The sequence below is a fragment of the Zootoca vivipara genome, chromosome 14, assembly GCF_963506605.1.
Source record: "Zootoca vivipara chromosome 14, rZooViv1.1, whole genome shotgun sequence".
Lineage (NCBI taxonomy): Eukaryota > Metazoa > Chordata > Lepidosauria > Squamata > Lacertidae > Zootoca > Zootoca vivipara.
In genome coordinates, this window is record NC_083289.1 from 6,172,281 (window position 1) to 6,194,517 (window position 22,237).

At 41.7% G+C, this 22,237-nt stretch overlaps 1 protein-coding gene across 2 annotated transcripts in view; it reads left to right on the forward strand.

The window, feature by feature from the left end:
* Positions 1–22,237, forward strand: part of SLTM (SAFB like transcription modulator) — a 43,787-nt gene that overhangs the window by 5,733 nt on the left and 15,817 nt on the right. The window contains exons 2-11 of one of the 2 annotated variants that reach the window (XM_035130871.2): positions 3,515–3,602; positions 9,126–9,190; positions 9,587–9,748; positions 11,414–11,461; positions 12,508–12,532; positions 13,865–14,333; positions 14,904–14,953; positions 16,603–16,715; positions 20,664–20,813; positions 21,626–21,735. In XM_035130871.2, coding sequence (XP_034986762.1) covers positions 3,515–3,602; positions 9,126–9,190; positions 9,587–9,748; positions 11,414–11,461; positions 12,508–12,532; positions 13,865–14,333; positions 14,904–14,953; positions 16,603–16,715; positions 20,664–20,813; positions 21,626–21,735 — 1,280 coding nt within the window. The remainder of the gene's footprint in view (positions 1–3,514; positions 3,603–9,125; positions 9,191–9,586; positions 9,749–11,413; positions 11,462–12,507; positions 12,533–13,864; positions 14,334–14,903; positions 14,954–16,602; positions 16,716–20,663; positions 20,814–21,625; positions 21,736–22,237) is intronic. The other variant, XM_035130872.2, reaches the window with a different exon arrangement.

Here is a 22,237-nt window from a genome sequence, read left to right on the forward strand (position 1 = left end):
GTAGTTTTCAACTAAAAGAGGCTGTAAGGCACGCCAAAAGGATCTCTTCAAACTGGATGAATGGTTTAATCTGGTCCAGTGTTAACAAATGTAATGCTGGGGCAAATATTCTAACATTACATATATGCTGTTGAGGTCTGAGCTTGCGGTGACTGACCAAGAATGAGATCTTAGGTTTATAGTGGATAGCTCAATTAAGAAGTTGATCCAGGTTGTGGCAGCAGTAAAATGGGTGAATTATAGTTTAGTGACCATTAGGATAAGGATTCAAAATTAAAATTCAAAGAGAAAAAATGGTCTTGGTAGGAATATATGCCCCAAATGAAAATAAATCAAAATTTTCCAAGAGTTAGAGACAGAATTACTAGATTTTGCAGATGAGAAGATAATAATGATGAGGATCTTAATGGAGTCCCATCATTAGAGAAGGATCAGGAAAAAAGACATGAAAGAAGGTAGACACCCTAAAACCTTTTTTGAAATGACAGAATTACTGAAGTTGACGGATATATGGAGAGTTAAGCACCCGTTCGAAAAACATTTCACTTTTTTCTTTCATGTTCATGGAAGCAGGGCCAGACTAGATGTGGATTGGGTCTCTAAGGAATTGGAGCCAAGAATTTAAAAAAAATGAAATAGATCCAAGAACATTGTCAGACCATAATTCTATAATTATGGAAATACAAAAAGACACTCAGTCCACCTTTTGGTGGAGACTGAATGAAGAAATATTGGATGACAAAGTTTTCCTGGAAAAGACAATAAGAGAGTATTTTGAACAAAATTTAAATAAAGGAACCAAACCTCAAATAGTCTGGGACGCTAGCAAGGCGGTGATGAGAGGCCTATTCATTCAACAAAATTCATTTTAAAAGAACACAAGAAAGAAAAAAGAGATCTTATACAAAATAGCAGAAAATGAAAAAGAACTAATAAGAGCACCAAATAAACAGCAAAACAGGCAATAAAATTATTACAATCACAATATTCCATGATAATTAATGAGGAAATAGCATGGAAAATTAAGAAAACAAAACAGGGTTTTTTTTAATGCCAATAAATCAGGGAAACATCTGGCATGGCAACTGAGAAAAAGTGAAGAAAACAACTACAGTGGTACCCTGGGTTAAGAACTTAATTCGTTCTGGAGGTCCGTTCTTAACCTGAGGTACCATTTTAGCTAATGGGGCCTCCTGTGCCGCCGCCGCACAATTTCTGTTCTCATCCTGAAGAAAGTTCTTAACCCGAGATACTATTTCTGGGGTAGCGGAGTCTGTAACCTGAAGCGTCTGTAACCTGAGGTACCACTGTATTTAACAAACAAGAACATTATAGCATACTAGCTGGCCCTGCCACGCGTTGCTGTGGGTTTTTGTATTAAATGGAGCTTTTTCTGTTAAATGGACCTTCAGAGTCTCCCTTCAGAGTCCCCCTTCATTTTGTATACAATCATTCCCCTCAGTACGCGTGTTCTGTAAAATTTTGCCCTGTCCCAACCCAGACTCCCCTACCAACGCATGTTATGTGAAATCCCCTCACCCTTCCCCGACACATTTATCCTACCCAAAGGCACGGCCCTGTAATAGGCCCATATTTAGTTTGTTGTTGCCTGCAGCCTAGTCAGTTCTCCCAGCTGGACAATGCTGCGGCCTAGTCAGTCCTCCCGGCTGAGCAATGGTGTCAGTTTTCCTGCCTGGGCAATGCTGAGGCCTAGTCAGTTCTCGCAGCTGGGCAATGCTGCGGCCTAGTCAGTTTTCCCAGCTGGGCAATGCTGCGGCCTAGTCAGTTCTCGCGGCTGGGCAATGCTGGCCCTTGTTGCTGCAAAAGGCCTGTTTTCTGTTGGTTGCTGTGGAATTTTGTGATGTCACCGATTGTCTGCAGCCAATGGAGACGCTGCTTCTCCGTTCTTTTCCCCAGCATGCACTTTCGGCTGAGTGGTGTGTTCTGGAACAGGTTTTTTTTGGGGGGGTTAACGGGCAGGTGTGACATCTGTCTTAGGTAACTTTCTAAGGTCCTTCGGACATTGGCATGTGATGTGTCAAAATTTGAACGCAGTCGGTCAAGCGGTTTCGGTGAAAAGTGGACACACACCCATATGCCCTTTCTACATTTTTATATTTATATACAGTGTGTGTGTGTATATATGTATATGTATATGTGTGTGTGTGTATATATATATATGTGTGTGTGTGTGTGTGTACGTACATGTTTGTTAACTGATGTGGTTAAACATTTTTTTAAAAAACACCGACTGAGTTTTAGCACACATGAAAAACTTAAAGCAAATCTTTATTTTCTGATGAATAGCCTTTGGACTATAATGTAACTTAAATAGAATATATTTAGAAAGATTTTTCATCCAAAAGCATTTTATTTAAAAAATCCAATTCAAATAAAAAAATCCAATTTAAATTTTTAAAAATAAACAGATTTTTTTTTAAAAAAAATAATCATTGATTTTTATCCACCTGCTTTACTGCTAGATAAGGCTGGGCCATGTCAGCTTTTCAACATGTATTGCCATATCGCGATGTTTGGCTGGTGTTACATCACACTGTTGAGATGCAGAGGATGCAATACACAACACACACACACCCTAAGTTAGGGGAGGGATGAGCGCCATGTTCCTGCTTTGCATTGCTTGCTAGCCTCCTCGGCACCACAATCCCTTTCCCTGGGATAGCCGTTTTCCCAAGGAGCCAAATTCTCCTATGGGTTCTGCTGTGCTCCTGCCTGATTTCAAGCATCCTTCACAGCACACCCAGATCTCTGTGCTCCGTCACCCATCCTCCACCACCACCACCACCCTCCGATTTCAAACATCCTTCACCACACCATTCTCCATGCCCCACAGAGGCCTAGGAAGAGGATGCCCCCCAGCCTTAGTGGCCCAATGGAGACTGGCCAAACGCAAGGCCATTATCTTACCTTGGGCATTGCTAGGCCTGCAACAGGCACTCAGCTCCCAGGCAGGCATTGCACACAGCAAGCACAAGAAAGGCCAGAGCAGTGCTTGCCTGCGTGCCCGGCTTCCTACTTGTCTGTCCGTTCTCAACAGCAAGGGCTGGTGTACTGGCTGGCTAGGTAGGCTCCCTCACCCACTTGTTTGCTTACTCCAAGGCTGCCTCTGTTGCTAGCAATCAGCACCCACTGGCCAGCCCCAGAGGCACCATTCGCCTGCAGAACTTGTAGCCAGGGCTGCTACAACAAACAGCTACACAATTTGGGAGGCGGAGAGATGAGAGGGCATCAGAGGGAAGGAAAGAGGGACTGAGGCTGGTGTTGCCCACGGCACCCCTGACCATCATTCAAGGCAGCCCAGGGTTGCCTTCTCATTATATAAAGTGTTATTACGATCTTCATCAAGCACCTCACCAGAACTATGCAATATGAATTACACTTTGTCCTTTGCAAAATGCCCTTAACATGATGTTTATTGTATCAGTGCAGAAACTAAATTGTACTTCATGAGTAAAATGTTTGTATAACCCAGGCCTGTGTTTCATTTTGTTAGGCTATTGAAGAAGAAGGAGGGGACCCAGATAATATTGAAATAGCTGTCTCAGCTGATACTCCAAACAAGAAACCAACCAAAGGAAAAGGTCAGAACTTCTGTGAAAGTAAACTTTATGAAAATGGTGATGTTAGTTAAAGAATCTGCTACTGAATTTTAAAATACTTTTCTGCAAGTAGAAGGTATCCTGGTATTTATTGAGATACTATTTAATTGATATCCTTGTCTTGATCACACCAGTTTGTTTGAAGCCTGCGACTACACTGCCCTTTGTTCCTTTATAGTACAAATTGCTAATTTGCTAATCTCCAGATGTTACCAGACTCCAACTCCAGTTTTTGCCATCCTGGCCATAATTGGGGCTTCTGGGAGTTCTAGTCCAGCAGCATACAGCGTGGTAGCCATTCTTCCTTTCTTGGTTCAGTCAACATTTAAAATTTATGCCTTGTTTTTCTTAACTTAAAAAGCACAGCTATCAATATAGTTAGTGGTTCAGCTGAAAATTTTGACTGAAATTATTCTTCTAAATGCATTTGATTTGTCATCATAAGTTTATTCTAGCCAAAGGCCATGACAAATTTGTAAAATCATACAGAACATAAATCTACAATATAAGAGAGAAAAGATACCAGAGGTACCAACTAACTTAAATGTAACTTGATTTCAGATTATACCTCTGAATCACCAAAACAACTTATAGCAATTTTATCTAAAACACATTTTTCCTCAACTTTTTTGCTGCCAGTGTGTAGAGGGCCCTTCCATTATTGTCATTCAAAAGAAGCTCAACCATTTCTGCCAGAATGTAACTGCTTGCTTGTGAGAACAAAGGTTTCCGAAAGTGATCTTCTGGATCTCTATATAAAGAGCAATCTAACAGATAATGAGTGATGTCTTCCACCACAAAGTATTTCTGCATACAGGACCTTGTTATGGTAGTGGCCACCCAAGGTTGCAGTTGGCATCACTTGGAAACACAGCTCAATAAAGGCATTTCTTAAGAAACGTGAGAGTTTGGTCAGATAACTAGCTCTGAAATGCTTTGCTGCCAGGAGTGGGTACGAAGGAGGAAATATGGTGTTCCTAATTAGTTACAAGTCCCGTCTGGATTGTAGCCAGAAGAGCCAATCTCTTAATTGACACCAGTGTTCGAAATTAACCAGTTGCTAGTCTTTTTTTTTTTTTTTGCAACTCAAGACCGCCATCTAGCAACCAAGTTCAGCTTTCCGGTCGCGTGCTCTGCCACTACCTGTGCAGGAGAGCTGAGGGGAACATCTTTGACTGAATTTGCTCTGAGGACTGCTAGGGAGCTCCAATACAAAAAAACCCACAAAAAAACAGGCCGCCAAGCCAGCCAGCCAGCCTTCCTCCAGGTTCTAGAGAAGGTTGCTGCATGCTTAACGCAGGCAGCACAGAGGAGAACAAGTGCTGCTTCTAGTTGCAAAAGGAAGCATATTTTACCTCAATAAGCCAACTCCTGTTCCCAGAAGCCAAAGACCAGGAGGGTCTCCCTACCCAAGAGAAGAAAATCACCCACTAATGTTTCCCATTTTTTTTATGTCAGATGACAACCCTCCCAATGCCACAAATTGCAAAATGAACCAAATAATTCTTTTTACAAAAAAATAAACAGAAAGTGCTGTTGCATTGGGGGTGGGGGAATGGTGACTAACCATTCTGTTTTTGTGCCCACAACCCAGGTTCCAGAAGACATTTGGTGAATAGTTTTTGCATCTCAGTTTCTAAAACTGATTGACAGTTATTCAAGGTCAATGCAGAGCTCAGTTCTGGAAAATAATAGTCTAAAACAGGCATCCCCAAACTTCGGCCCTCCAGATGTTTTGGACTACAATTCCCATCTTCCCTGACCACTGGTCCTGTTAGCTAGGGATCATAGGAGTTGTAGGCCAAAACATCTGGAGGGCCGCTGTTTGGGGATGCCTGGTCTAAGACATCTTGACAGAGTTTGTTATCACCCAATTCCATATAGCACAGCACAGGAAAACACTCCATTGGCATAGTAAAGGTAAAGGGACCCCCTGACCATTAGGTCCAGTCGTGGCGATTGTGGCGCTCATCTCGCGTTATTGGCCGAGGGAGCTGGTGTGCAGCTTCCAGGTCATGTGGCCAGCATGACAAAGCCGCTTCTGGCAAAACAGAGCAGTACACAGAAATGCCGTTTACCTTCCCGCCGGAGCGGTACCTATTTATCTACTTGCACTTTGACATGCTTTCGAACTAGGTTGGCAGGAGCTGGAACCGAGCAACGGGAGCTCACCCCGTCACAGGGATTCGAACCACCGACCTTCTGATCGGCAAGCCCTAGGCTCTGTGGTTTAACCCACAGCACCACCCGCGTGGCATAGTAGTGATTCTTTTAATATATTTTAACTGGGTGCGGTCTGCTTTTGCCTCACAGGTTGACCACCTGGATTCTATATATGGATATTGTGCACATTTCCCAAAACTTTAATGCAGTTAAAACAGACCCACAAATTTCAATGCTATAGGGCATTAAGTAAGCACTGCTACCAAATATCTTTAGGGCAGGTTCAGTCAGTTTCCCTCCCTTATTGTAATAGAACATTTATCAATGCCCCTATGGTTTTCTAGGCTTGGACTTTCCATTTCACACTTCAAAGAGACAGTTTCACTAAAGAGTACACCCAAGTATCTAAATGACGCAGTTTGTTCTATAGCTTGCTTCTCTAAACATCATTTATACCAAGGTCTGTCTTTTCCAAAATCACAATCCTGGTTTTATAGTAACTTATAGATAAGCTTTCCTGTTTATAGTATTTAGTGAGCACCTCCAGGAGATATTTGAGTTCCAGTCAGGAAAGTGAGAGGCGCACTAAATCATCTACTTACATCAAGATTGAGATCATTCTGTTCCTAATTACCAGAAAGTTAAAAGCCATGGGAGCCAGTATGCAACCATGCTTTCACTCCTCATGACATTTTACAGGCATCAATCATACTACCATTTAAACCTACTATGACCCTCATTTTTGTGTTTCTGCATAGTTCTTGAATCAATCACAGAAGTCTATATAGTAGTCAATGTTGGCAATTTGAAATTTCTTGCACAGTCTCTTGCAATTAATAGAACTGAATGTAGCAGCAGATCAATAAAGGTTGCATAGATTATTCTTAATGTTATTAATATATTTCTTTATAATATGGTTTCGAGTAAAACATTGGTACTGTGTCCTCTGAACCCTGCTTATGCTTCATGAATAATGTTACTTTGCAGCCAGCTATCAAACAACCTAATTGGCTGGGCCCACCCATGAATGTAAGTGGAGAACACACTGGAGAGTCCTCATGGCCCTGAAGAGACTTTTCCCAGAGCCCAAAGGGGACTTCGTCTTCGAGCTCTGGGAAAAGTCCCTTCACGAGTCATGAGGACTTTGGAGCCAGAGCCCGAAGAGGACTCTTTGGGCTCTGTGGTTTCCCAGCGAGCCAGAGAGGTAGCAGGGCTTTGTTGAGACTGCTCCGCCTCCCACCTAACAGCTGGTGTGCAGGGTAGTCCTGAAGGAGCATCTCCACCTCCATTGTTCTGCCCGGACACTGAGGTCCAGTGCCGGGGGCCTTCTGGTGGTTCCCTTGCTGCGAGAAGCCAAGTTACAGGGAACCAGGCAGAGGGCCTTCTCGGTAGTGGCACCCGCCCTGTGGAACACCCTCCCACCAGATGTCAAAGAGAAAAACAACTACCATATTTTTAAAGGACATCTGAAGGCAGCCCTGTTTAGGGAAGCTTTTAATGTTTAATAAATTATTGTACAGTATTTTAATATTTCTGTTGGAAGCTGCCCAGAGTGGCTGGGGAGACCCAGCCAGATGGGCAGAGTATTAATAATAATAATAATAATAATAACAACTATCATTATCATTATTATTGTCCAGCAGCAGCTGCTTCCCTACACATCAGCAGAGCAGCTCAAAAAAGTCCCACTGGGCCTCCAGCTCGTGAGGACACCCTCTCCAGAGCCCGAAGAGGACATTGGGGAGTTGCCTGTTTTTAAAGAGCGGAAAAAAATTATGTTCCCTTATTTCCAGGAAGTTGTACCATAAATTATGCAAAATTTCAGCTTTTCCCATCACAAGTTCTGTAACAATGAAAGTTTAAATATAATTTAACATAAAGAGCTGTCAGACAAGTAGCTTATGTTGTGCAGTAAAGACAAAACTTTGCTCAGTAAATTTACTAAAGATTTTGTTTTGTAGTATATGAGGGGAAAACCAAGAAGTTTTTTTAAAAAGAACTTCGCTCAGTTAAAAAATTACAGGCCACTCTATGAAGTTGTGGAAGCACAACTGCTGAAAAATAAATCACCCATTGCTAAATCAAATTGAGTGATGTGATTCTCTGCTCAACTGAGCTAAATAAAGATATTCAAACACTGTTTTTTGCACAAATTGAGTGCTTTTCAAGGCAGGCATCTTGAGTTCCAAGGAATAGTGTTCAATGAAGTGGCTTTTCTGAAAAAATCTGAAACTGCCATGTTTCCTTAATATTGTACTGGCATTTAGGGGGGGAAATCTCCATAGAAAAATTAAGCATTGGGATTTTTTCACTTTTGGAAACATTTGTTTCAGTCATCATTAGTAGTATGTGTGCTCTAACCCCACAGGAACAGTGACTAGTGGGGGCATGTGAATACTACTTGTTCTTCGTTTTTAGTGGTGTACATTAAATTTACAAACCCCTTAGAATATTTGGCTGTGGTAGTTGTTTGGTTAGTAAAAAAATGAAAAGCATTAAGTTGGTTGAGATGCATTTATTTTAAATGGCTACTCCATATCATGTCATCCAATTTTCTTAATATTTTGTACACTTGTTGAATGACCAAAACTAAGTTTAAATCTAAAATGTTTATTTTTTATATCATCCCGTTTTTTAGTTTTGAATGTTTGAAGTTTCAAAAAAAAAAAGGCCGATTAATTTGTCTGATGTTGACATCAAATCTTAACCTGGGGCAGCAAATGTACCCCTCAGCTGTTGTGAACTCTTAACTCCTTGTATTACTGTACTTTATGATACCTGTTTGGAAGATTTCTTAGGCTAACAAGGAGAGTTGTATAGATACGCAAGTGATAATGTGATATGAGAATATAAGTTCAAGCCATCTGTTTCTTGCAAGAAGGGGGTATTCTGTGATTCCTGTGAAGCAGGGCCAAGTAGCACTGCGTGATCCTAGGGCCAGTAATGCAGCCGCACTACGCAGTAGAATAACACATGAAGGGGATGTTAATGATGAATTTCCATAACTGAGAGGCAGAGATGCTCACCAATTCAAATCTTTTACTTAATAGCAGGCAATTGCAGAAGACTATCAATCTAGATTGTCACAGGATAGATTTAGATTAAGTTGATTAAGTTCTGTCTGCACCACAACCTCCCCCCAAAATTTAATGTGAATAAGGCATCCTACAGCATTCAGTATGTTGTTGCTATGGTTTGTTTCTACTTGGGGTAAGGGGCTAGGTTATATGTTTGTTTTTCTGGCGTGCCTTATGCGTTGAGGGCTTTCCTGAGTCTTGTGGTGAGAGAAACACTTGAAATGGAGCAGATACAAGCCTGTCATTGGCATATCATGTCTTTTAGGTAAAAAGCAGGAAACTGATGAATTAAGTGGTGATGCTTCAGTGGAAGACGATTCCATGGTCAAGGTAATTCTGCTATGAAAAATAAAACTGGGGATCCAGTCCTAAGTTTTGCCAATTCATTCTCACTTCTAAACAATTTTGACTGTATCTTTGATACTGAATTTGCAGTTCATTGTTATTCAGACTAAGTTAGGTGCTATTGGTTGCCTTTGATTTCAGTGGGAGTTAAGTCATCACTAATACGTCCCATTGAGCTCAGCTTCCTTCATCTGTATACAGATGAGACCTTGCATATCAACTGTAATAAAGTATTGTTGTGCAAGTTATCTGTCAAGGAAGCATGAATTTGATGAAGAGATGTTATGTTTAGTTAGAATCCTAGGTTTTAAGGCTACTGAATTCAAGATAGAAGAAATTTCCTTCTGATATATTAAGTTTAAGTGTTGCTCCTATTGAAAGGAGAGTGAACTGGAAGCTCAAGATGCAAGTGACCAGGATGGAAATGATGAATTGAAAGAGTCGGAAGAATCCGCAGAAAATGGAGAGGAATCTAAAACGGTGCCTCGTGTAGACAAGAAGAAAACTCATTCAAAGCAGACAGAGAAGGACTTGGAAATCCAGGTATACTGCAATATAAACAAATTTTTAGGATGGCATCTAGACTTTCCTTTCAAAATTTGTCCCATTAAGATTCCATAATGGGCCTGTCCCGTCTTGGGTCAGTGCCCCTTCTTCCACAGCAACATCCACCTCGTTGGTGTTGCTGCCTCATACAAAAGTCAGACCAAGGGATAGAAATTGCACCTCCTTTCCTCCATGAACAAAGTGGAGAAAGAAAGAAACACATTCCCTGAGGAAGGAGCAATGATGGAAGCAACAGAAACAAGTGTTTTGTTTCCATTTGTGTATGTGCTAATCTGTTGCCTCCTCTCATCCTCTGTGCAATGTGAATGTTTAAACCAATGGAGCTCTTATGCACTAGCCTGAAGGTGTCATCTGAATTACTCATGGTTGCTTGGGTTCTGTGCAGCAAAACACGCTTTGTTTCTGTTTATCTGTCTTTCAAGGCCCCTTCTGTGTGATGCCATCACTCTCATTGGACATGAGAAGAGTTGGCATTTATGAAGTTGTTGGTGGGATCAAGATGAGTCGGCGGGAAACTTTCCCCAACCTATTCCCACTAACTTGGGAGTAAGTGCCATGGAACTCTGTGAGACTTACAGCTGACTAAGCCTGCTTAGAATCAAGCTGTTAAGAACACTTTCTTTAGCTAAATAAAGTAAGGGAGAACAGTAGTAAAATAAAATAATTCCATCGATCTGCTCATGCAAGAAGATAAAAGCCCTAAATAGGATTTTTGCCATGGGAAACAATTGCCCAAATTTTGATCAAGCTATAGAACTTGTAGTTCTTTGTGCTAAACAATCGTAACAACCAGCACATATTTGATTAGACACAACCTCTCTGTTTGTCATCTTCCCTACTCTTCTTTTGGCAGGAATGTTTGTTTGCAAGTGATGCTGGGACTAAGTACATTGCTAGAAAATGATCGGCCATCAATTCCAGACACATTTGATGCTAAGATCTAATTTCCCTTTGCTTCTTGCGGCAACAATGTAGTATAAAAAAGTGCATTAACTGCAAGTGCGAGTGTTTACCATTTGTGACAGTTTTTCTGGAGAAACGGAGCTCCTTGCTTCCCCATATGTCTCCAGAGATTGGAGTGGGAAAGAGAAGCCTTCCTGACCTGTTACAGGGTATTGTGGTGCTGTCTGGTTAATGGAAGGACCTTATTAATGAGAAATCTTCGCATAGCACTGTTGACATTAGCTCAATGTATGGACATTTTGTGACTTGTCAAATAATACTGTTCATTAACTTTAATGTACTTGGGAATGGAGACTGCCCTTTGTAAGCTCAGAAAGGACTTGGTGTGGTTTTGATGGGTCTACAAGAACTGAAATTTTGGTTGCCCAGCCACAACTGTGCAGAAGATGAAACAAAGAGAACTCAATGAGCTTTGTTCAGCTGGTCGGCATTCTGTTAGACAGGTCTGCTCCACTGCAGGAAATTATGGCAAGGTAGAAAAGCTTGCTTAAGCAGAGGGTTGCAACATTACCAGCTGTCCCTTGTTACTGTGCACCTCCCCAGTTGGAGTGAACCACACCCAAGGCAACTTGTAAAAAGCAGTTGTCATTCAAAGTTCAAGTTCTTGGTTAGTGCATCTGCTTGCTTCTGAAGTAAGCCAACTTACTTAGGGTGTTTTTGTTTATTTCCTCATGTTAGGCCAGCAATATTCGAGATACAGAAGATGAAAGCTTTTCTGCTAGTCATGTAAGTTTCTAAATTGCCTTCTTAAACCTGATTAGAAAGCTGATTATATTTGAATTCAGCTAGAAGGGGTCTATAGGGACCACCTCTAAAGTGTCAGGTTTAGTTGCTTTGTAGAAAGGCTTTTTATACCTTAGGCTCTGTCGTCTAATTCCACAAAACTACTGAAATACATACCATGTGTTGTGGACTGTTGATGAGATTATGGCTTGCATCTTACTGTCTCAAACCTGATTACTTAACTCTTCCCAGAATATTCCAAGATCTCCCTGGGTCTGGTGTAGCACATTGTGCAAACTGGTGCCTATGCCCCCCCCATTTTATTTTATTTTTAAAATATTGCCCTGCATTGGCTTTGCTTAACAGTCACCACTGCTGGACATGGATTCTTCCTTCTTGTGTAGTGAAAGAACAGCCTTCACTATAGGTACTTGCTCTGAACCAACTTTTAATGACATCTGCAAGAAAGTGAACTTGCCTTGAAACAAGGGTTTGGGGTGCTATTTAAGGGACACCACAAGGAAGGGAGATGAACCATTAGCAAGTTTGACTGTACTAGTTCTATTGAAATGTGTGGGAGCAGGAGAATTTCATAAATGAGAAGGATGTCTCTTGGGTTGCTGTACCTCAGTCACCAAAATCTTGTGGAGTTGTGTGGTCTTGGATTACGTACACAAGACATTTAAAAGGCTTCCACTGGAAATTTTAGGACTTCCTGAATAATGGTCAAAAGTGAAATGGCAGTGCCTACCCTAGATCTCGTAGTATGTTTTTGGAGTTTCCGTATTGTGGACAAATCATTCTTTGAAATAGTGGAATGTGCGAACCATCTACTAGTACTAGCTTAGAATCTTACTGCAAGAGTAAAGAAAAATGAATAAATGTAAAGCTTAATAGATTTCAACTGGGCAGATACCTGTTAATTGGGTCTTTGCATTATTAGAACAGGTACCTCAATTTGTTCCTCTAGATTGCCATTAGTTTACTGACCTCTGTTTAAATTGAATCACAATCTGGAATGCTTATTTGATTATTATTATTTTTTACAGGATGGAGATGAAGAGAATGAGAGAGGTATGTTAGAAGTTCAGTAGAGTTTTGAGTGTTCTAATATGCTTCAAGTTGCCTTTTGTAAATGGCAGTTGCTCCAGTTGGTTCTCTTCTCAGGCATTTCGGCTATATCTGTGCCTTTGCAATGAAGAATGGTTGGATCCATGCTCTCTGTTGGCTTTTCTGCTTTTAAATTGTGCATGTTCCTATCAGTTACTTCAGTGGATGTTGTTACATGCATATGACCACCACATGCCTTTAATGGAACAAAGATCCCAGACTCCGTGGATCTGAATCTTTTTTGGGGGGAGTGGGGGGTACGGTAAGTCTTTATATCTATACATTCTCTTGCACTGCAGTAACAGATAGGTGCCATTTGAATATTACGTATTCTGCAGTTTGCAAGCCATTTGAACTACAGGCCACATTCTGCTTCCACACATTGGCAATTGCCACATCATGCTTTACAGCCTAACGTGAAATTTTGGAACAAGTAACAGTGGAATCATCTATTCAGCATTGCCTTTAAAAGCTACAGAGACCCATCCTTGCTTCACATTCTTGCTAAAGAAGACTTCTGGAGAGCATGCTAAGGACCTTGCATGTTGTGGACTAAAGGACATGGAATCATTGTGACTCAAGCATAACAGTGGAAATCCTGAAAGGGCACTTGTGGGTGTAAGCCACAGACTTGGTGTTTGGAAGGGATCCGAAGGCAGAAGCTTTTGTGGAAAGTAAGAATGCTGATGGAAACACTATTAACAGAACTGAGAGTATTGACCCCATGGACACAGGATGAAGACTCCGCATCCTTTCTGAACTTTGGCCTAAGTTGGTGCATGAACAAGAAGAGCTGACATCTACGACTTCACCATGGTTGACAGCAAGAGTTGGAACAAAGAGGACAGTGGTTATGCAGCTATGAAGGATTTGTCTATTGAACTATGAGCCATTAGAAGGATATTGGAAGACAAAAAGACTTGTCAGTTGAAGTGTAGATATACTGACAAGCAGTCACTATTTGGTCATGAAGAAAAACTTCTTTGCACATTAATGCCAACATTGGAAGCCAGATACTTGTACTGAAGAACAGGTATCTGCTGGATGGAACCTTTGTCTAACTCCTGTTCTATTTTGGTATTTATGTCTAGAGAATTTGTTTGCCATGAAGAATGAGTGCTCCTGGGTAAAGGATTGCTTTATATGTTAATGCCCCTTATGCTTCCCCCCCACCCCAACCTTCCATCAGTTCTAATAACTGGCTTTGTATTTTCTAGGTCCTCTCTTCTAGCTTATACATATGCAAATGTTTAAACTTCTTGTTTTGCCATATTTATTCCTATTAAATCCTCTTAGATAAAGCAGGTTCTGGTGATGGTACACAAGAAGTATCTAAGCCTCTTCCTTCAGAAGAGAGCCTAGCTGAGGCTGATCACTCTGCTCAGGAAGAGATGGAAGCTAACGTGTCTGTGAAAGAAGCTGAGGATGATAACATATCGGTTACAGTCCAGGCCGAAGATGCCATCACTCTGGATTTTGATGGAGATGACCTTCTAGAAACAGGTAAAAATCTGAAAATTACAGATTCAGAAGTGAATAAGCCAAAAGACGGGCAAGATGCCAGTGCACCGAACCTGGAGAAGGAAAGCAAGGATTATGAGATGACAGAGAACCATAAAGATGGTAAGAAGGAAGACTGCGTGAAGGGGGATCCTGTCAAGAAGGAAGCCCGAGAAACCTCGAAGAAAGCAGAATCTGGAGACAAAGACAAGGATACTTCGAAGAAAAGTCTCTCGTCTACTGGGGCCTCAGGTCAAGCAAAGAGGTTTGTCTTTCTATGTCAGTTCTTTAAGATACTGCCAGCATTCGATAAGATCACTCTGCATTAAGGGGGTAGCAGCAAGAAACTTATAATTAGTATCTTATGCTCCTGCCTATAAAATGTTTTGACGGCCATAAGTTACCTGTGTGTTCCTTAAAAAAAAATCGGGATCTTCGTATATGCTTTGTCCTGCTGGCTGCATTGGCGAATTGACAGCATTTTATTTTTTATTTTTTCAAATAGTCAAGTTTTATGTATCCTTGTGATGATGGTAATGAACAACTCTCAGTTCTGAGAAACACCAGTATGAAGTCAAGTCCCAGTCCTGAAATGTGGAGAAGATTACCATATCCACTGAATAAAATTGTCAGAAAATCTAGATCTTCAGGCATCTTGGGGAAAATCAGTGCAAGAAAACCATGATGAGGGGAAATCACTTTTCCTCAAATAACAGTCCAGCCCTCCTTTTTTTGTTTTTGTTTCATTTTTTTGAAATGACTTGCTTAATAATGTAAGATTCTGGACAAGCAAATTCTGCACGTTCAATTTTCTTTGATTTGTTCCTCCTCCTAGCTCTACTAAGGAATCTAAAGAAAGCAAGCCTTCATCAAAGGATGAAAAAGGTAATGTGTCCTTTGTGATATGTTGCTATCTTGGATCTGGTAGCAAGGCCATGAGACTAGAAAGCTTCAGGGATGTTTCTGACTGTCCTGGAGTGGGCGATGCTAATGCCCTCCTTACCTTCAAGTTTTTTCCTTTCTGCTATTCAGCTTGGCTTCAGTTAGCTGATTTGAAAGGTGGTTGTTTTTTTTTTTACACAGCAGGCTACTTTTAAGTGGGATGGTATGACTGTAGTTACTTTAGATGACCAGGTGTCAATCATGTTCCACTGCTGCTTTTTATGCTATTGAGTGAGTGGGGAATCTTTATAGAAGAAAAAGTGTTCCTTCCATTACTACTAACTTGTGCCTGTGTCTTAACAAATGTTTTCCCAAACATCTTTGTGGAGTAGGAGCATCCTACTGAATATCCCTTTAGTCATATTCCAAATATTGTTTGTCACTCGAAAAATGTGTCATGCATCCAGTTGATGATTACGTTGCTCTGTTGTATTCTCATCCTGGAAAGAATCTGTAGATTGTTCATACTAGGTAGTAAAGTTAATTGTAAATGAAATTTTAAATAGAAGACATCTTCATTTGAGACGATGGTCTCCTTACAATATGGCATCTTAAATAGGGTGAGAAATCCTAGGCTTAGGTGTTTGACTGGTCAGGTACAGTCAGCAAATAAGTTAACTTCTTTAAATTTAGTGGATTACTATAACGTAATAGTTTTTGGTAAGGTTTTTGTAACTGAACAATTTCTTTGGGCAGTGTCTTTAGGTTTTTCCCCTGGAATACTTAGGGCAGCCTATCATTATACTTTTTAAAAATGAAATTCCAAGAAGTAAAGCAAAATAACAGCACAATTAAAAAAAAAATCAGTTGTGCTAAGAGAGTTAGGGGCATTTGCCACTAACTGCTTATATTCCTCTTTGGAGGAGCCTGCAGTTACTGCAGCCAGTCCATAGAAGCAGCTTTGCACTGCTCCTGTGTTTGCCCCTGACTACTGCAAGGCTTGGCTGCAAACTGCCTTTTCTGCCTCTCTTGCTAACAAATGGCACCATCATGAAATAAATGCAACATAGTGGCATTCTGAGTTGCATGGAATAATTGACAGGTCTGCTGACTCCTGCAAACCTAATAGATCTTTGCTTGAAATATGTCCTCAGCCAACATAACTTGATGCAAGAATGCTAACTAATGGGTATTTTTTTTTATAAAACAACAACAACCATGAAGTTTGTAAGGTGTGATTTTTTTAAAAAAATGGAGGCACATACCTGTCATTGTCTTCTCAAAGGTATCTTGGAATAGTCTGCTTGTTGGGACCATAGAATAGTAGAGTGTTGACTAGTCTGAGCTGTGGCAGTTCTCTTGGAGCTCAGAGAAGGGTCTTTCTAGTCACCTGCTATCTGAGTGGTTTCTGGATGTGCTTGCTTTAGAAAATCTTTAAAAGCGCATTGTAGGTGTCTTTGCTGCTGTAAAATGGGTGGCACAGATTGCATACCCTCCAAATCTCCCCTCTTGCTCTCTGATCTTGGTCTTCATGCACTGTTTGCTTATTAAAAGAAAATTGTGTGTAGAAGTCATCTTCCAAAACTGCACTTTCTCATTTGAATGCTAGTTTTTAATTTTGACACTGAAACGTTCTGTGAAATTTGTTTTAGGAAGTGCAAGCAGTGGGAGCAGCAGCAGCTCTACTAAGAACTTATGGGTTAGTGGCTTGTCTTCTAACACAAAAGCCGCTGACTTGAAAAATCTCTTCGGCAAATATGGGAAGGTATGGTTCCATTTAACAGTATCAGTTAATGAATATGACGTTGACTGAGGTTGCAAACCGTGTTCACACACTTGGGAGTGGTATGGCTTTAAAAACAAACGGACAATAGTTTCACTTAAAATAGCGTAGATTTGAATGTATTACTTAAAATCTACACTCATTTCTCAGAACTAAATCCAAACCCTTGACAGTTGCGCTAAAGCCTACTTTCCTATATAAAAGAACAAGCCAGAAGCTAAAAAATAAAGACTTGAAGATCAGACTTTATACAATAACCTATTATGTGCAAACTATGAGTACTTGGACATTCAGCCAAAGAGTGTGGAGACCTAATTTTCCATCTTATGGAGAGAAATGCTGTTTTGTCCAGCTACCAGTCTTTTCTTCTGTGAACTTTTCTTGCATGTGAACAGGAAGTCAGGACAAAAAATTTTAACTTAAAATTGTTTCCCTACACAGTTATAAACTCTGTAGTAGGTACCGGAGGCTTGTAGGCTATATGACCAGAGGACTTGAGAGCGTAAGAAGAGCCCTGTTGGATCCAGCCAAAGGCCCTTCTGGTCCAATATCCTGTTTTCACAGGGTGTAGCGGACTCACCCCACTAACTGCCCCCAATTAAATATACCAGGCCCACCCCACAGTACGCCAACGAATTTCTACCATTTACCACAGGCTATCTTGTGGGGGCCTTGTGTGAGGGGAACTTTGTTTCAGGGAGTCTCCGGCAGGAGTTGATCAAAAAGGAGTTTTATTTACAAAAAGAGATTGGTGGAACAAAGTTGGGTTAGGAAGAAGTTAACTTTTACTTAAACTAAATATATAAAGATGTCACAGGCTTAAACACAGTGGTATATGCACATCTTTTCTTGAACTTCAGTTGCTAAAAATCGGTTGCTAGACTTCAGGTAGATGTTCCAGTTTCTAGAATAGGTGGTGAAATGCTTAACTCAGTTTCTCTTGTTCCTTCATATCCTTTATGACAGGTGTTTCAGGTAATTACTTTGGGCACAGCACAGCTTCCTTCACAGCTTGTTTTGTGAGCAAGGGGCGCTTTTCGTCATTTACCCCCTCTCTTAGCAATCCCACTCCTGAGTTTTAAGAGACCTTGGGAGTCTTCTTTTCCTAGAAGAGCTCTCCCCGCCTGACGGGAAGGAGACACAGGGGGGTCTGTAGTCCCACAGCTTCCCCCTCCTCTGGCTCAGACTCAGCCCTCCAGGCACCTCCTGTCTCTTCACATGGTCCTCCTCTCTTCAATACGAGGCTCCTTCCTCTAGCTATAGATATTCTCCTCAGAGCGGATGCTAAACTCACATTTGAACCCACTCTCTTGAACAAACCTATTCCTAATCCCTTTCTCCCATCTCAAACCAAACTAAACCCTGTCTCCCTCCAGCTTTTCCCCTTCTCTATCCCTATCTCAAGGCTCCCTCAGAAGCTGCTCCTTTTATGTGCCCCCCACATTCTGCTCCTCCCCCCTCTGAGGCCAGCTGGCTTTGTAGCCAATCAGAGAGAGGCTCCGACCCTCTGGTGGAACTCTGAGGGACTGCATCACGAGGGCTCTGCTGTCTGTCACATAGGGGCCAACCAAAAGCCGATATGGGAAGCCTGCAAGCAGAATCTGAGTGCAACTGTGTTCGCCTCAATTATGATTGGCAGCAACTGATATACAGTGGTACCTCGACTTACAAAGACGATCCGTTCCGTAAGTCGAGGTTTTCAGATGTCAAAGCATGTGGTTGGCGCATGCGCGAAGCGCGTTTTCGCACTTCTGCGCAGGCGCAGAACGCGCACACCAGGCTCGCGCGGCGAAAAGACTTCCGGGGTTGTCGACTTTGGAAGTCGAAACCTTCGAATGTCGAGGTATGACTGTAGTGAATTGCATCCAGTTAAATTTTATCAGAGTAGACCTATTGAAATGGACATACCCAAGTTAGTCATGCCCATTGATTTCTTTTAGTCTACTTGGCGTATGACTAACATTGGATACAACTTGCTGCCTCCAATATGCTCCCAGGGAATAAAAAGTCTCTAGTTGCAGGTGGATCTTTAATTTTGTTAGAGTAACAGGTAAGTGTGCATGCTTCTCTTGTTCAGGAAATACAGAAATTAGTTGGGAGTCCATCACTGTCTGGAGGCCCACCAGTTCCCCATCCTGACTTTAATACTACCTCAGGGAATGTTACTAGCTAAGAAGCATATTGTCTTCTCTTCCTTTTAAAAAACTGTTTGTCCCATGTTCTTCCATGTACACTCACCTTCGGTTGAAGAGACTGGGAGGCCGGGTTAGCAAAAGCTGAGTTCTAATCCCAGCTTCTAATGGTTGAAAGTAAAGCAGATGCAATTGATGCTAGTAAATTTTGAGAGCCAGCAACAGGCTAACCTGTTGAAGTTTCAGGGAAGGAGACAGAGAGATGCCAGTGCTCTTTTCTTCTCTACCCACTTTCCAGTAAGGAGCATAAACTACTATTCATGCCCAGCCTTTTCAGGTTATGACAGTCAAAAATAGCAGGCTATCATAACACTAGATATAGGAGGGAGAGGACATGGATTTGTATGTTTGAACAAAGATGGTGCATCTTGATGTAAACAAGAGCAACAGTTAAGCAAAGGGATGAAAATAGTGACCTCTTTAATACAGTAATGCAAGAGGATCTCACTGTTGTCAAACTCGCCATTTATGTAGAAGACATTTTATAAACTGCCATCTAAAATATAATGGCATTGTACAATATTATAATTAATACATAAGATCAATATTTACACAGCAAATAGCCGATTCTGCATTCAATTAATTTATAAAAATGCTTGGCAAAACCGACAGTTTCAGCAGACAACAGAATATCACAATCCTCAGGTTTCAGTAGAGAGTGCTCCAGGACGCTTTGCTTTTTTAATAAAGAAGTCTTGGTTCACAAAAAATAAACAAGTGATAACTGTGAGACAGTCAGTAGGGCTTCTCCAGATGATGGCAGTGTGTAAGGGACAATTTGGTCCTTCAAGTAACCTGGTCCTAGGCTTTTTAGGACTTTACACACAAACAGAAGTATAGGCATCAACTGATTGAATGCGTGTCTAAAACACTTGGAATTGTGTGCACGTGCACAATGCTGAACCCAGAAGTGACCCAAAAAGTCACTCAGCGTGTCACAGAAAGGGCGGGGTGGGCTTATACACACATGGGGGCTGGGAATGGAACCTCTGTGCAAAACGCTTGTCTACTGTACTTTGAAGGTAGCTCTATAATATACTGGAAGCCAGTCAGAGCTTTCACCACTGGTGTAATGCAGCTGATGCAGAGCTAGTATAGCCAGGAGACACACCCAACATTCTGCACTAGCTGCAATTTCTGAGCCAGCCTCAAGGGTAGCCCCACATAGGGCATATTACAATAGTCCTATCTAGAGGTTACCAAAACCCACATCACTGTGACCTTTGTATCCCTGTCTGGGAATGGTCATAACTCAATCTGAGGGCAAGCACTTGGCCGCTGAGGACGTGGTTTTTGCCATATAAACTGCCTAAAACGGGCTCGTAAGAAAAGTACATTTTAGTATGGCTGTTCTCATACCAGCATCATGGCCAAGCTTGCATGCACCATTCACACATTCTGATCACCTTAATAGATCTATGTTCAATTGTGTTTCTTTGCAAGAAGACAGGTGTCATCCTGTCATCCTCATCTCTCCCCCCCCACAGGACTAAAAAGCTGCTTTTCTCCTGGCCAGCAAACCTGATGTTGAGGCATATGAATTGCCATGTCTAATATGGTATCAAATCATAATGACATAACTGTTGTCTGCGATTTTTTTCTTTGGCTGCCCAGTGCATGAGATGTATGCAAGCTAGTTGTTTGCTGATATTTAGGTATTGCCTTTCTGGATGTAGAGTAGCAAATGATGAAGATGTCAGTTTAAAACCATGACTGTTTCCATTTCTGTTTCTTATAGGTTCTTGCTGCAAAAGTGGTCACCAGTGCCCGAAGCCCTGGAGCCAAATGCTATGGCATTGTGACTATGTCATCAAGCACAGAAGTGGCAAGGTGTATAAGCCACCTTCACCGTACAGAGCTGCATGGGCAACAAATTTCCGTTGAGAAAGTAGGTGTGACATGTGCTCTCTTAACAGACAGGGGTCGTATCTGTGGAGGGGAAGATGCATCTCTTCAAAAAACTGGGAGGGAAGAACTTATCCCTTCAGAAGAGGGATGCCACCTCCTTGACTCTGCTCAGTGGGCCTTGCTGACCTGTTCCAACCTTGGGTTTAAAGTAGATGCTGTTGGAAGTGAACTCAATCTGAAACTAAAGCCAGGCTGCACATTTCATATCTAGACCAACAAACAGTTGGTCTGGAGTTGATTTGGGAAGAGAGATGCTTTAGCAGTTAGGCCGGCCTCCTACTGAATTATAACAGTGTTAAATAATTTGGAGCAAGTTCTTATGTGACTCTCCTCCTACAATGTATGTATGGGATGGGCTTCCAAAAATCAAAAAGGAGGAGCTGTATTGGAATTCGTTATCCATGGTTTCTCCAGGGTGCTGTCCTGTGATCTTCTGTTTCCTCCTCCGCCTCTTACTCTGAGTAGCAGCAGGGGCGTAGAAAGGGAGGGGCGATAGGGGCGCTTTGCCCCGGGCAGCGCGATCTCGAGGGCGCCATGGCAGCTGTCCCCACCGCCCGCGCTGGGCGCCACGCCCCCCAGAACGCACACCAGCCCCACCCAGAGCATGAAGCTCCGCCAGTGAGTAGCAGTTGGCTGGATATATAACAGAAAGTGAGAGCAAGATGACTGATGGCAAAAAGGAATGCATCCCTTTTAAAGTTTCTTTTAGTCCATTGAGAAATGGCTCTATGCTACACATCCTGGTTGGCAGTCAATGTGTAATGTACTTTACTTTAAAAAAATAAATTGCAGGTAAAAGGTGATCCCTCCAAGAAAGAACTGAAGAAAGACAGTGATGAGAAATCTGGCTCCAGTAGGAATCCTGGAGAAAAGAAGATAACTTCAAGCGACAAAGCCAGCAAGTAAGAGCCTGATCCTGCAACTTTTGTGTAACCAGAATTTGTTTGGGGAAAAATGAGCCCAAGTGCTGCTTCCTAGCATGACTCTGTGTTCCCTGTGATCCCTCTTTTTAAAATAAAAAAAAATGCTTCATTAGCAAAAGCTGGATTCTGCAACCTATATAAAGTATGCAGACTGAGGAGATATGCATAATACTGCTCTTGCTAGACAAGACAAGGGGCAAGGAGCTGTGTAGTGTGCCAATTACTCCCACCTACTAAAAAACTTGCTTAGTCACCTCTCTGGTTTGAGATTTCAACCTGTGTTGCCCATGTGCATTCAAGCGTATTTGATGACCATCTATCAATAATCCATCAGGACCAGAAACTTACTTTTTCTTCAAATTATAGTTATACAGGCAACCCCCAATTTGCTCAAGGGTTCCACACATTAGCAGAACACAATCCTGCCCTGCTCCACTTCCATTCTGCCCTCTTCCAGGTCCAAGAGGACCTACACCACCGG